This window comes from Dasypus novemcinctus, chromosome 9 (assembly GCF_030445035.2).
Source record: "Dasypus novemcinctus isolate mDasNov1 chromosome 9, mDasNov1.1.hap2, whole genome shotgun sequence".
In the NCBI taxonomy this organism is placed as follows: domain Eukaryota; kingdom Metazoa; phylum Chordata; class Mammalia; order Cingulata; family Dasypodidae; genus Dasypus; species Dasypus novemcinctus.
Window position 1 is genome coordinate 9,015,666 of NC_080681.1, and position 13,451 is coordinate 9,029,116.

The 13,451-nt window shown below is 37.1% G+C and overlaps 1 protein-coding gene across 2 annotated transcripts in view; it reads left to right on the forward strand.

The window, feature by feature from the left end:
- TRIM33 (tripartite motif containing 33) overlaps window positions 1-13,451 on the forward strand; it is a 119,507-nt gene that overhangs the window by 89,155 nt on the left and 16,901 nt on the right. For both annotated transcript variants that reach the window (XM_004462957.4, XM_004462958.4), the window contains exons 12-13: window positions 9,589-9,721; window positions 10,738-10,801. In XM_004462957.4, the coding sequence (XP_004463014.1) occupies window positions 9,589-9,721; window positions 10,738-10,801 (197 nt within the window). The remainder of the gene's footprint in view (window positions 1-9,588; window positions 9,722-10,737; window positions 10,802-13,451) is intronic.

Genomic DNA, 13,451 nt, shown 5'->3' on the forward strand with positions numbered 1-13,451 from the left:
TATAGTAGATATTGATTTAAATAGAATTCCCTAAACCTGAATTGGGGGTGGGTGGGGCAGTGGACTCTACTGTCTATCTCCAGCATAGTGAAGCACAAACACAGAATGTTTGTAATGTTGACCCTGAGAAGATACCTGATGAACCTGAATGCCGTTTGAATAAAGGAATATTAGATTCTGTTCATATTACATTATAATTAATACATACAGTAGTTTTAATAATCTCTGTTATTCAATTCTTTGAAAACCATTACCCATATTTGGCCTACTTAGTAACTGTTCCTTTATCAGGATAATCATAGCCTTCATGGTACTGTGATACTGTACTGGGTATTATGAAGTCTTGGGAATACTGTGTGTGTCTGTTTAATTCTTATATTCACGTGTAAATTTAAAGGTTATGGATTATTTGTTAAAACTATTTAATCCTGGAATATATGCCTCATCAGCCATCTGTAATATTGTAAAGTTGATTGTTCTGAAAGTGATATTACCCTAAGTAATATATCATAAGATAAATCTTGAAAGAATGAAAATTACATTGTTTTGAAGCCAGATTACTTAGGTTATGCACATTAATGAATTATTTTTAACTTCTTCTGTAATATTGTAAAGTAATATTGTAAAGTTGATTGTTCTGAAAGTAATATTACCCTAAGTAATATTATCATAAGATAAATCTTGAAAGAATGAAAATTACATTGTTTTGAAGCCAGATTACTTAGGTTATGCACATTAATGAATTATTTTTAACTTCTTCCTTGATAAGCCTAGATTAAAAATTGATGTGGAGAACACCTAGCATTCTAACAGCCTAAGCTGCTGAATAGACAAATAGTTAAGTTTGATTGTTCAGTAGGACTATACATATTGTAGTGGTCAGGGTTCTTTAGAAAAACAGAAGCAATAGATTAGATATATGTAGATAGATATATGGAGAGAAGGTGGTACTTCCTCATGTAACGTACTTGTGCCTTCAGGACCTGCTATATCCCAGTGCTGTATATATTGCTTCTATTTGATGATGGAATGCTTGCATGTACAACTTTATGGCTTGGTTGGTCAGATAACAACTAATTAACGATGGGCTGTTCAAGTCACATGGTAACTTGGTGACCCATAGTTAAGTATTCAGTGTCCTCTCATGGTTCATATCAAGGCAAAACCTGTTTCTCAAAAGGAGAGTAGTTACATGCAGAGGAGGGCAGGGTGTTGCTCCAAAATCCTGAGTCTGCTGTGATAGACCTGTGGGAGGCTACCTAAGTCTCTAAGCAGCATCTGAACCTGCCACTGACAAACATCTGCTGGATCATATGTCCCAAGTGGGAAAGCAGCGTGCACAACAGCCTTGCCCTGTTACAGAGCCTTTTCTGAGTAGCACACCGAAATGAGGAATGTATTGCCTTCAAAATCAAGAGGCCCACTAAGCATCACATCTCTCTTTTGGTTTAAGGGACCAGATAAAATAACATAACTGTCACCTTTGAAGGAATATCTCAATATTCCTTACATCACTGGATCCCTAGAAATTTCACCGAGATAGAAGGCCCCTGAATTTTTGTTGCATTTATTTTCTACCCTCTGACATACAGATATCTTACCAATAAGTCTAGAGTAGTTGATACTTGTTTGCTAGGTGAAGTCAGCATAATGTCATTAATATAATATGGACTATTGTGATTTCTTATGGAAGGAAAAGGCAATTTGATTAAGGTCCCTGTGGACTAAATTATGACTTAGGGCTGCAGAATTAATATACTTAAGATTCAATGCCTCAGTGTCCAGTAATCCCCCAAAAGTTATTTTCTTTTCCCCAGTGCACAGTCAGCCTGGTAAAAGGCTTTGAGTCCCTTTGGAGAAGGCTGAGAGAGAGATCAGTAGTATAAATTTTCCTCCTCAAGGGGACCTGGCCTCCCCTTCTAGTTTTAGCCTAGTTATAAATCTAGAAGATTCAGAGGGGTGGTGGGGGTAGGCCCTGAGGAGAATCAGCAGTGTCTTGTAAGACAGCTGCTTTGTGGGGGCCATTCTAGGTTCCTCAGGCAAAGCAAGGTTGATCTCCTTAAGGGTGGTAGAGCCGCTTCCCCTGGCAGAGAAGACTGAACAGAATTCAGGGGTTTGCTGCCCCCAGCTTCATCTTCATGACCACTCGAAATCAGATTATTAGTGCTTTTAATCTGTTCACACGAGAGAAGTAATTCCCAAACCCCAGAAGCAACTCAGAAAACACCCTCAGAATTCTCTTACTCGAGAACCGCCCTGGGGTAGATTTATTCTAAGGAATTGGCTCACTTGGTTATGGAGACTCCTAGGATTGCAATTTGTAAGGTAAGCTGGCCAGTTGGAAATTTAGGGTTGATGTTTCAGTCTTGAGCTAAAATTTGTAGCAGGCTGGAAACTTAGGCCGAAATGTATGTTGCAGTTTTGGGATTGAATTTCTTCTCTAGAAACCTCAATCTTTGTTCTCAAGGCTGTCAAGTGATTGGATGAGGCTCACCCTCAACCACATCTACAAATTAGTGATTAAATAATTGGATACTATGGCCTAGTCATGTCGACACACATGATTAACCCTCACACACATGAAGTGTAGAGGACAAATCTCTTCTTTTGCTTAATCAGGAAAAACTTGCTGAAGGACTGAGTTGTACTTCAGTATAGAGGTATGAAATATGATCTCTTTAGTCAAGATAGAGAAGTTGTATTTGACCTGGAAAATAATTGCATTTTCCTTGAGGGAGTGAAAAGATAATGCTGGGAGTAGTAAGTAGAAATAAGGTATTAGTGAAACAAAACGGTATCTATGAAGCATTGTTAACTTTACATAGCTTTTGTTTTTCTTTCTTTTTTTTAAATCCTTGCACTTTTAATCCCATCTTGGTGTCTGCTTCTTGGCTATGCAGGGCTAACACAGTATTGCTTATAAAGTATTTAGCACTTGGAGATAAGCAGAACAAAGGTGAGAGCCATCAGCTCCTGATCATGTTAAGTCATTTGTTTTAACGATGAGATGGTTTTTAACATTTACATTTTGATTATACAAGATGTTTCCGTTTTCTCATGTAAATGGGAAACAATGTTTCATGCTTTCATATTTAGTGTCTTCCTGGTAACAGTACATGTGTTTGATTAGTTAAATTTAGAACATCTTTGTTGTAGGTGAAGTGTAACATTTTCTGTGTGATGGTAGAATAACACCTAAATGCCTTGTCCTTTTATCAAGTTCGAGGCCAGATTTTCAAAATAGTAGAACACCCAGAGCATTTCTGGAAATACAAATTACTATTATTAATGTGTTTTTATGTTTTCTCTAACAAATATTTGAGAATTTACCATGTACTGGTTATATAAGGATGGGAGAAAAATGGAATTTGACCTCAAGGAGTTTTCTATATAATAGGGAGATAGGTTTCTAAACAATAAATAAGTTCCTATAAATGGATTGTACATAGATGATAGAAGTATAGAGGAAGGAGATTCTGAGTCTGTCTGTGGAAGCCAGTTAAGAGCTTTATATGGCATAATCTTAAGCTTATATTTAAAAAAGATAAGTTGGAGTTTGTTATTCAGTCAAGGTTAAGGAACACATTTGTATTACTGGTAGAAATTATTAATACAAAAGCATATAGGCTTGGAGAGAATGTGAGTTTCCAAGTAGTCAGGTATGCTGCAGGAGATAATACAGCAAAGTTTGAAGTCAGGCTTTGTGAGTTCTTCAGTGTTGACTATGTCTGTCTAGCTATGTGACCTTAAACTCTCTCAAAATCAGTATAATAGAATTTGCCTGATAGAGTTGTTGGGAATATTAAATGAGATAATTTATGTAATCCATATTTACCATGGTATCTGGCATGTAAGTATTCAATAAATATTAGTTATTGTGATTATTTTCCTTTTCCTTTACATCCTCTTCTTTTTCTTCTTTCCCCACTCTTTATTATTATAAGGTAAGATTTGGGATGAAGGATCAAGAGATGATGCTAAATAGGAAAATAGGACCATTCACTCATGACCTTGTGATTGCCTTCAGGAACCGTGTAGAGTAGGAGGGACCTGCTCTCTTTGGTTTTAGCTTTGTCTGCTGTCATGGAGCTTACAGGCAAGGAGAATGCAGACATTAAAAGATTTTTATCCTGCTTGTAATAAATTGCATGGTGTTACTGAAAGGGGAATACACAGGGTATTAACAAAAGGAGAGAGTATTATATTAGGGAAATGAACCAAATCTAGTGGTTCGGGAAATCCTCACTGAGACTTATGTACTGAGTAGGAGTTAGCTGGTTTGGGGTTGGGATGTCTGTAGTAAATTTTATTAGATAAAAAAAAACCCCACAACATTTCAAAGCGAGTTTGGTTTGAAGGGTCTGGGCACTTTTGAAGAACAAAAGAAAGGCCAGTGAGGAAAGGGCAAAAGAAAAAGAGGGAATAGCATGAAATGAGTCAGAAGAGGGAGGTGGGAAACTAGATCATGCAGGGCCTTTGTAAACTGCATAAAGGATTTTCGATTTTAATCTGAATTCAGTGAAAAGCCATTTTGAAGGAGTTTTGTTGTGGGGGTAGGTTGCAGAAGCTGTGGTACATTACCTACCAGATTTTTTTTTTATTTTAAGATTTATTTTTTAAAATTTATCCCCCCCCCCCCCCCCCCCCCCGCAGTTGTCCGCTCTGTGTCCATTTGCTGTGCGTTCTTCTGTTATCGCTTCCATCCTTATCAGCACTGGGAATCTGTGTTTCCTTTTGTTGTGTCATCTTGTGTCAGCTCTCTGTGTGTGGTGCCATTCCTGGGCAGGCTGCACTTTCTTTTGCACTGGATGGCTCTCCTTATGGGGCATACTCCTTGTGCGTGGGTCTCCCCTACACAGGGGACACCCCTGCGTGGCAGGGCACTCCTTGCACGTGTCAGAACTGCACATGGGCCAGCTCCACACGGGTCAAGGAGGCCCGGAGTTTGAACCATGGACCTCCCATGTGGTAGACGCATGCCCTATCCTTTGGGCCAAGTTCGCTTCCCTGCTTTTTTTTTTTTTAGGCCTCCATGGCATGTGGGAGAGAGAGGCACCTAGTGGCTTCTCTATTCCCCATTTCTTTCTTCTTGAAACTTCTAAATCTCAGCACTATTACTAGTTGGTGCACATATAGTCAGGCTTTTTTCCCTAGGCATATAACAGCATGAATAAATGAACACACATACTTAGTTTTTTATTTTATTTTATTGTGGTAAAATACACATAACATAAAATATACCATTAATGACATTTAGAGCATTGATGATATTGTACATCATTATCACCATCTATTTCCAGAACATTTTCAACATCCCAGAAGAAACAGTGTGCCTCTTAAGCACTTTCTACCCAATCCCTCTGTATTAGTCTGCCAAAGGGGTACCAGTGCAAAGTACCAGAAATCTGGTGGCTTTTTTTTTTTTTTTAGTAGCTACTGGGGATTGAACCTTGTATGGGAAGCAGGTGCTCAACCAGTGAGCTACACCCGCTTCTTGTTGGCATTTGTAAAGAGTTTTAATTTGGGATAAAAGCCCCAAGGCCAAAGCACGGCACCAGCAGGGATGACTTTTTACCAGAGCCAGCTGTTGTTGATGGTGGTGTGTTGCCTCAAGGTGCAGCAAGATGACTGCAGATCTCTTCTAGGTTTCTCCGTCCCTCCTGGCTTCCTCTGCCTCTTGAGCTCTGTGGGCCCAGCCTTGAAGCGTCCTGCTTAAGTTATCCTGAAGTCCCTTCTCTCCTGACATAAAGTTTGTTTCTTTCTGGGTCTTCTGTATCAGTCCTTGCTGTTCTTCCCAATATCAGCTGTAACCTATCAGGCAAAATGACCTTTCTCTTCCCAGGGCTTCAGCTATTTGAGCCACCTTCTCTCTGTTACATGGTCAGATCAGAAATGACAGGGTTGTCTCTTCTTGTGTCTTTGTAAGTGTCAATTTATATGAAATCTAATGAAATATCCCCTGGACCGAAATTAATGTTTAATCAAAGGGTATCATGCCCAGAGGAATAGATTTGTTTACAAACAGTCTTTCTCTTTTTGGAATTCATAAAATAATCTCAAACTGGTATTCTCTCCCTCCCCAATCCCCTGGCAACCATTCATCTGCTTTTTGTCTTTATGGATTGTTATAGTCAATTTTTTAAAAAAGTAACAACAAATGAGACTGTACCATACTTAAACCTAGTACTATAAATACTGTATTGAATTTTTATGTTTTTGTTTGCTTCATATAGTTTCCTGTTTTTAAATCTGTATACTGTATCCCAGTTTGTTAGGTATATCAGATTTTTTTAGCCATCTTTTTGAGCTTTGAGTTATTTCTCATATCTTGCTGTTAAAAAACAAAGGTGCTCAACATCATTAGTCATTAGGGAAATGCACATTAAAACTACAGTGAGATACTACCTATTAGGATGGCTAAAATTATAAAGACTGAGCGTTAAGCATACTAAGTATTGGCAAGAATTTGGGGGGAACTGGAACCTTTATACATTATTCGTGGGAATGTTAAATGGTACAACTAATTTGAAAAACAGGTTGGCAGTTTCTTTTAAAAGTTAAGACTAATACTTAAGAACTAGGCATTCTACTTCTATGTATTTATGTAAGAGAAAAGGGGATATATGTCTATGTAAAGACTTGTACACGGATGTTCATGAGATCTTTGCATGTAATAAATCAAGAACTGGGAAAAACTCAAATAACCACCTACAGGTAAATGAGTAAAGAAGTTGTGATATGTCCATACACTGAAATGCTAAGAATAAAAAGGAATGACGTATTGATACATACAACGATGTGGATAATTAATGAGTGAACGAAACCAGATGAAGAAGTACATGTTATATGATTCCTTTATATGCATCTCTAGAAGAAAACAAAAGTAATCTGAAGGACAAAAAGCAGGCCAATCATTGTTTGGGGATGAGCTAAGGAAGGAGGAGCATGGGCAAGGGCAGGTGGGAGGGGTTTCAGAGGGGGATGAAGAAACTTGGAAGTGACGGATACAGTATATTCACTTGATTTTGTTGATGGTTTCAGGGATGTATACCTATGTCAATGTATCCCTTGTATACTTTAAATTTATTTAGTTTCTTATATGTCATTTATAAGTCAGTATAACTGTTTTTAAGTACTTAGGCAAATAATTTCTCTAAGATAAATTTGTAGAATTGGAATTACTTGGTCAAAAGTTATAGTACATTTTAATTTTTTTGGATAGATGTTGACAAATTGCTCTTCAAAAATGTTGGGCCAGCTTATGTGTTTGAAAATGCCCATTTCTTCAGTGCCACCAACTCTGACCAAATTAGTCTTTTCTTCTTTACCATTCTGATAAAAATGACATGTCTTTTATTAGTGTGGTTGGTTATCTTTTTAAATTTGTTGATTGTTTTTATTTGTTTTGTGAATCATCTGAGCTCCTTTGCTCATTTTTTTATTGGCTTGTCTTTTTCCTTTAAATTCAAAGAAGTTCTTTATATAACACCTGTCGTGTTCCATGCAGTTATTCAGGGTCTAAGGTTGTTTCTGTTTTGTTTCTTCACCATCCTTCATCAGCAAACTAAGGGTAAAGTAAGGGTGGCAGGCCTGCAATCTACTTTTGTATGGCTCGCAAGCATAGAGGTTTTCTAAAATGTTTTTTTTTTTTAAGGGTTTTGAGGTTTTTTGAGCAAGACTGTATGTGGCCCAGAAAGCTTAAAATATTTGGTATCTGGCTCTTTACAGAAAAAGTTGGCAGACCTCCTAAGGCATTGTCCTGATCTAAATGGTTGTTATCTGTGCCTTATTATCTGTGACTTCCAGCTCACAGGAAGTGAAGTGGAAGAACATGGCAAGACCTTAGTCATATAGCCACACCTAGTGGCAAAGGAGGCTGGAAAATATAATGTCTACCTGAATAGCCATGTGTTGAAAAGTAGAGGAGAATGGAGCTAGAGGAACAAACAGCCGTCTTTGTCACCTGTAGAGACTTTGATTAATTGTCTTATTACCAAGAACAGTGCTTGGCTCATAGAAGATGCTCAGAAAACATTTAATCAATTACCTGAATGATTGTTTTTTCCCCCAGTTATTCTTTTGACTTTATGGTGACTCTTGCCTTGACTAATGAAAGCTTGACATTAGTGCTTCAGCTAGCATTTACCTGTTGAGGCTGGTAGAGAAGTCAGGGAAGCCCTTTAATAATAAATTCCTTGTTCTCTTCTTCCTAATATGCCTGCCCTTCTAGCCTTAGTGATGTCTATCTGCCAGATACATAAATTACAGAGGGAGAGTATAAAGGAACTGGGAGGAAGGGTAGAAGTAAATAATGGGATTTTCTTGTTTGTTTTGAACCACCTCCCTGCCCTTCATTTTTCAGCAGGATGCAGCCCCATTTACACCTCTGGTTCACATTAGGCGCTCCCCTCTTCACAAATCTTCCAGCTGATTTTAGTCACAGCTAAGGATCTGTAGTCAGTTGAAGCTCACAAGTGAATCCTTGGCCAACAGCTTTGACCATGGGGCAGGCATAACTACTGAGATGTTTTGATTGCCCCTCCATTTAGCCCACAGCTTCTCTTCAGACCTTCATGTTTCTGACCTTGGAGTTTTTTTTTTTTTAAGGACTTTGAAGAGAAATTGACCTATTTTTTTGTGAGTGATATATTGTCAGATACCAAAGTTTCTGCTTTGATTCATCTTTTCCTGTTCTATAGCTTTTGAAAGGAAGAAATAAATGTGTGTGTTCCATATTCTGTCTTGAATTGCAAGTAGATTTGTGTAAGAAATTATCCTGTCTCTAGAAGGAGAGAAGATTGTAAAGGTGGTAATTGTGGGAATAGGGAGACCAGTGAGCAAGATTAGCAGTTATTTAAATAAGAACAATTTGACTATCTATAAATGGAATAGTACAACATTTAAGGTGATTTTCATAATTAAGTAATATCTGTTTACAACTTTTTATATACTTTTCCCCCACTGTGATATGTAGACAGGATGGTTTAAATATTAGGAAACTGGTGTTCATGTTGGGAACCCTCCAAAGTCACAGCGCCAGATCCTCTAGCTTTAATCCTACTGCCTTTGAGGAAAGAGCAGCTTTCCTTGGAGCGCTCCTGTACCTGCCTCTTTTGTTTGGGTGGTGAGGTGCCCTAAATGTCAGGCTGAGGACTTGCTGTTGACTCTATGAATTTTTCAAAGCTTTAAAGCTGAGTATGGCATTATTAGATTTCTGTTTATATGAGGGCTGTGGATATTGAACTAGAGGAAGGGAGACACTGGAGACAAAACTACTGATAAACGGGGTCCTGCAGCAGTTTTGGGTAAAGGCGAAAGGCTCAGAGTATGTAGAGCTATTTTCATGCTATAACATGTAGGATTTGAGCAGCAGGAATTGTTTTTTGAGTTGTATTAATTATAACTTTATTCACCTAATCTTTACTCTGTGTGGGTCTTCAGGGGAGCCTAAGGATGCAATATTTAAGCTGAGTTTAATATTGGGTAATCTTTTAGTTTATTTGTAAACTATGAGCATAAGCAATGACACTAAGGAAGTTAACCTCTGCTTTAATCAAAGCAAATTTATTTTTTCTTCTTTTTCTTCAGTTGGAGGATGCTGGTTCAAGTAGTTTAGATAATCTACTAAGTAGATATATCTCAGGCAGTCACCTACCCCCACAGCCTACAAGCACCATGAATCCCTCCCCAGGACCCTCTGCCCTATCTCCAGGATCCTCAGGTAAGACAAATGCAGATACTACCTCGGTTTTTTTTTTAACACCTTAAAGTTCCTCAGTGTCAGACAATATTTTTTTCCTGGTTGTTCTAATTCTTTTTTTTTATTCAAATACTGTTGGCAATCTTTAGCTACTACTTATAAGTAATATTAATATTGATCTGTACTGTTTAGAACTGTAAAGTAGTCTCCCCACCCCCATCTCCATCCCCATCTCCATCCCCATCAGACTTTGTTCACATTATTTGCTGGATTTGGAGATGCATGTATTTCCCATGTCTTATTTTACAGTACAGATGATCATTTGAAAAGTTCTTTGGTTTTACCCCAACTTTAAAATGCTCTATAAAATAATGTTCGTAGAAAAATTGTTTAAAAACGAAGGAGTTGAGGAAAGGCAAGTGAATTTTTGAATTGCCATTTTAAACAAAATTTGTATTTACTAGAAACTATTAAAATATGAATCATGTCCCTTCCAGAATCCCAGTTGTCTTATCCTAGTGCCAAGTGATTCAAAGGAAAGTTATGATTGAGGTAACTCCAAACATGTTTTCAGTCCTGAACTGTCTATGGAATATATTTTTCTGATGTAAATTAATTAATGTAATTCTTTCTCACTGAAATAGACTACATAGTTATTTCTAGAGTAATTCAAATTTAAATGTTGGTTTTGGGTGAGATGCATTATTCACATTATTTAAGCCACAAAATTTTTGAGATTTAATAGCATTGTTGTAAGATTTCTAAAAGAAAGAGTAACGAGAATGTAAGTAGGCTATTTTGCCATGGTGTGGGGTGGCAGATAGTGTTGTTCTAAGACAAATTCTGAGGTGTTGTCTAGACTTAGCTGAGAGAAACTTGTAATGTCTTGCCACTGATTATACATGCTGTCCATGACTTACTGGTGAAGTCTGATTTCCAAGAATTGATAAATAAGGATTCTGAATTCTATAACTTGTAGGTAGAAATCTGAATATTCTTCCATCCATTGATTTTCATTTTTACTTGTTATTTTTCAGGTTTATCCAATTCTCACACACCTGTGCGACCCCCAAGTACTTCTAGTACTGGCAGTCGAGGAAGGTGAGTATTATTTTATGAATAAAAATTATTTTAAAAAATTATTTTTATATCATATTACATAGTTAACGTGAGAACAACTACAATAGTAATAAATCTACTTTAGTTAGCAGTTAAAACCCCTCCTCCCCCTTTATTTTTGTTCATTTCTCAATCTTGAGGCATTTGGGGTGAAGTCTCCTGTAACTACTTTAGGCTGAGAAGGGATGTATATATTATGGGGTAGAGGAATGGAATTGTTTTGCTTGCAGTTGAATATACTCCTTCCTTTGGGGCTGCAGTTGGTCTGTTGTTATCATTTTGTTAGTTGTCCAGAGCAGACCCAAAGAACTGGGGAGTAGGAGTTAGCTGCGTATCTGCTGGGTTTCAGGGCTCCACCAACACAGGAACAATCCAAAAGTTTTAAGATAGACATAACAAGTATATTGAGAATCATATTAGTGAGACCATGCAATATTTGTCCTTCTGTGCCTGGCTTATCATTCAACATAAGGTCCTCAAGGCCCATCCACATTGTCACATGCATCAGTATTTCCTTCCTACAGCTAACTAATCCATCATACATATCTACCACAATTATGGGCAGTTGGGTTGTTTCCATGTTTTAGCAATTGTGAATAATGCCGGTATGAATATTGGTGTGCATGTATGTTCTTGTCCCTGCTTTCATTTCTTCTGGCTATATGCCCCCAATAGTGCGATTGCTGCCTCAAATAGCATCTCTGTATTTAGCTTCCTGAGCAACCGCCACACTCTCTTCTACAGGTGGCTGCACCATTCTGCAAACCACCAGCAGTGAAGAGTATGCCTGTTTCTTCACACCTTCTCTAACATTTGTAGTTTTCTGTTTTGTTTTCTTTTTAAAGTGGCCAGTATAGTAGGTATGAAATGATATATCTTTGTGGTTTTGGTTTGCATTTCCCTAATAGCTAGTGATGTTGTGCATATTCTCATGTGCTTTTTAGCCATTTTTATTTCCTCTTTGAAAAAATGACCTTTGTCCATTTTTTTATTCTTGAGTTGTAGAATCTCTTCATATATAGTAGGCATTAGTCTCTTATCAGATGTGTGGTTAACCGAATATTTTCTCCCATTGAATTAGCTGCCTTTTCACTTTCTTGGCAGACTCCTTTGAAGAAGAAAAGTTTTTAATTTTGAGGAGGTCTCATTTATCTAATTTTTATTTTGTTGCTTGTGCTTTAGGTATAAAGTTTATACCTACCAGAAGATCTCAAAGATGGTCCCCTACATTTTCATCTAGGAGTTTTATGGTCCTAGATCTTATATTTAGGTCTTTGGTCCATCTTTAGTTGATTTTTGTCTTGGATGTACAATAAGGGTCATCTGTCATTATTTTGGATATGGATATCCAGTTCTCCCAGCATCATTTCTTAAAGAAACTGTTCTCTTCCATTTGAGTGGACTTGACAGCCTTGCTAATTATCAGTTGGCTGTTGCTGTGTGGGTCTGTTTCTGAATACTCAATTCAGTTACCCTGGTTAATGTCTGTCCTTCTGCCCGTATCATGCTGTTTTGACCACTGTAGTTTTGTAATATGTCTTAAAGTCAAGTAGTATGAGTCCTCCAACTTTGGTTTTTAAAGATGATTTTTGGCTACTTGGGGCCCCTCATCCTTCCAAATAAAAGCCTTTTCCGTTTCTGCCCAAAAATACTGTTGGAATTTTTATTAAGTTTTTTGAATCTGTAAATTTTGGTAGAATTGACATTTAACAATATTTAGTTTTCCAATCCATAAACATGGAATATCCTTCTATTAATTTAGGTCTGCTTTGATTTCTTTTAGCAGTATTGTGTAATTATCTGTGTACAAGTCCTTTACATCCTTAATTAAACTTACTTCTAGATACTTTATTCTTTTAGTTGCTATTGTGAATGGAATTTTTTCTTTGATTTCTTCCTCAGTGTGCTCATTACTAATATACAGAAACACTTAATTTTTACATGTTGACCTTATATTCCACCACTTTGCTGAACTTGTTTATTAGCTCTAGTAGCTTTGTTGTAAATTTTTCAGGATTTTCTATATATCAGATCATGTAATCTGCAAATAGGGGAAATTTTACTTCTTTTCCAATGTGGATGCCTTTTATTTTTCTTTCCTAACTGCTCTACCAAGAACTTCTAAAGCATTGTTGAACAAGAGTGGTGAGGTAGGCATCCCTTGTCTTGTTCCAGTCTTAGAGGGAAAGCTTTTAGGTTTTCACCATTGAGTATGATGATAGCTGTGGGTTTTATCAAAGGATGCTGCATTTATCATATGCCTTTTCTGCATTGATAGAGATGATCATGTGATATTTCTCTTTTGGTTTGTTTATGTAGTGTATTACATTAATTGATTTTCTTGTGTTGAATCCCCCCTTACATTCCTGGGGTAAAACCTACTTGATGATGGTGTATAATTTGTTTAATGTGTTGTTAGATTCTATTTGCCAGTATTTTGTTGAGGGGTTTTGCATCTAAATTCATTAGACAGATTGGTCTGTAATTTTCTTTTCTTGTTGCATCTTTTATCTTGCTTTGGTATTAAGGTAATGTTGGCCTCATAGGATGAGTCAGGGAATGCTTCCTTCTCAATTTTTTGGAGGAGTTTGAACAGGATTGGTTTTGTTCTTTTTGGGATGCTTGGTAGAAT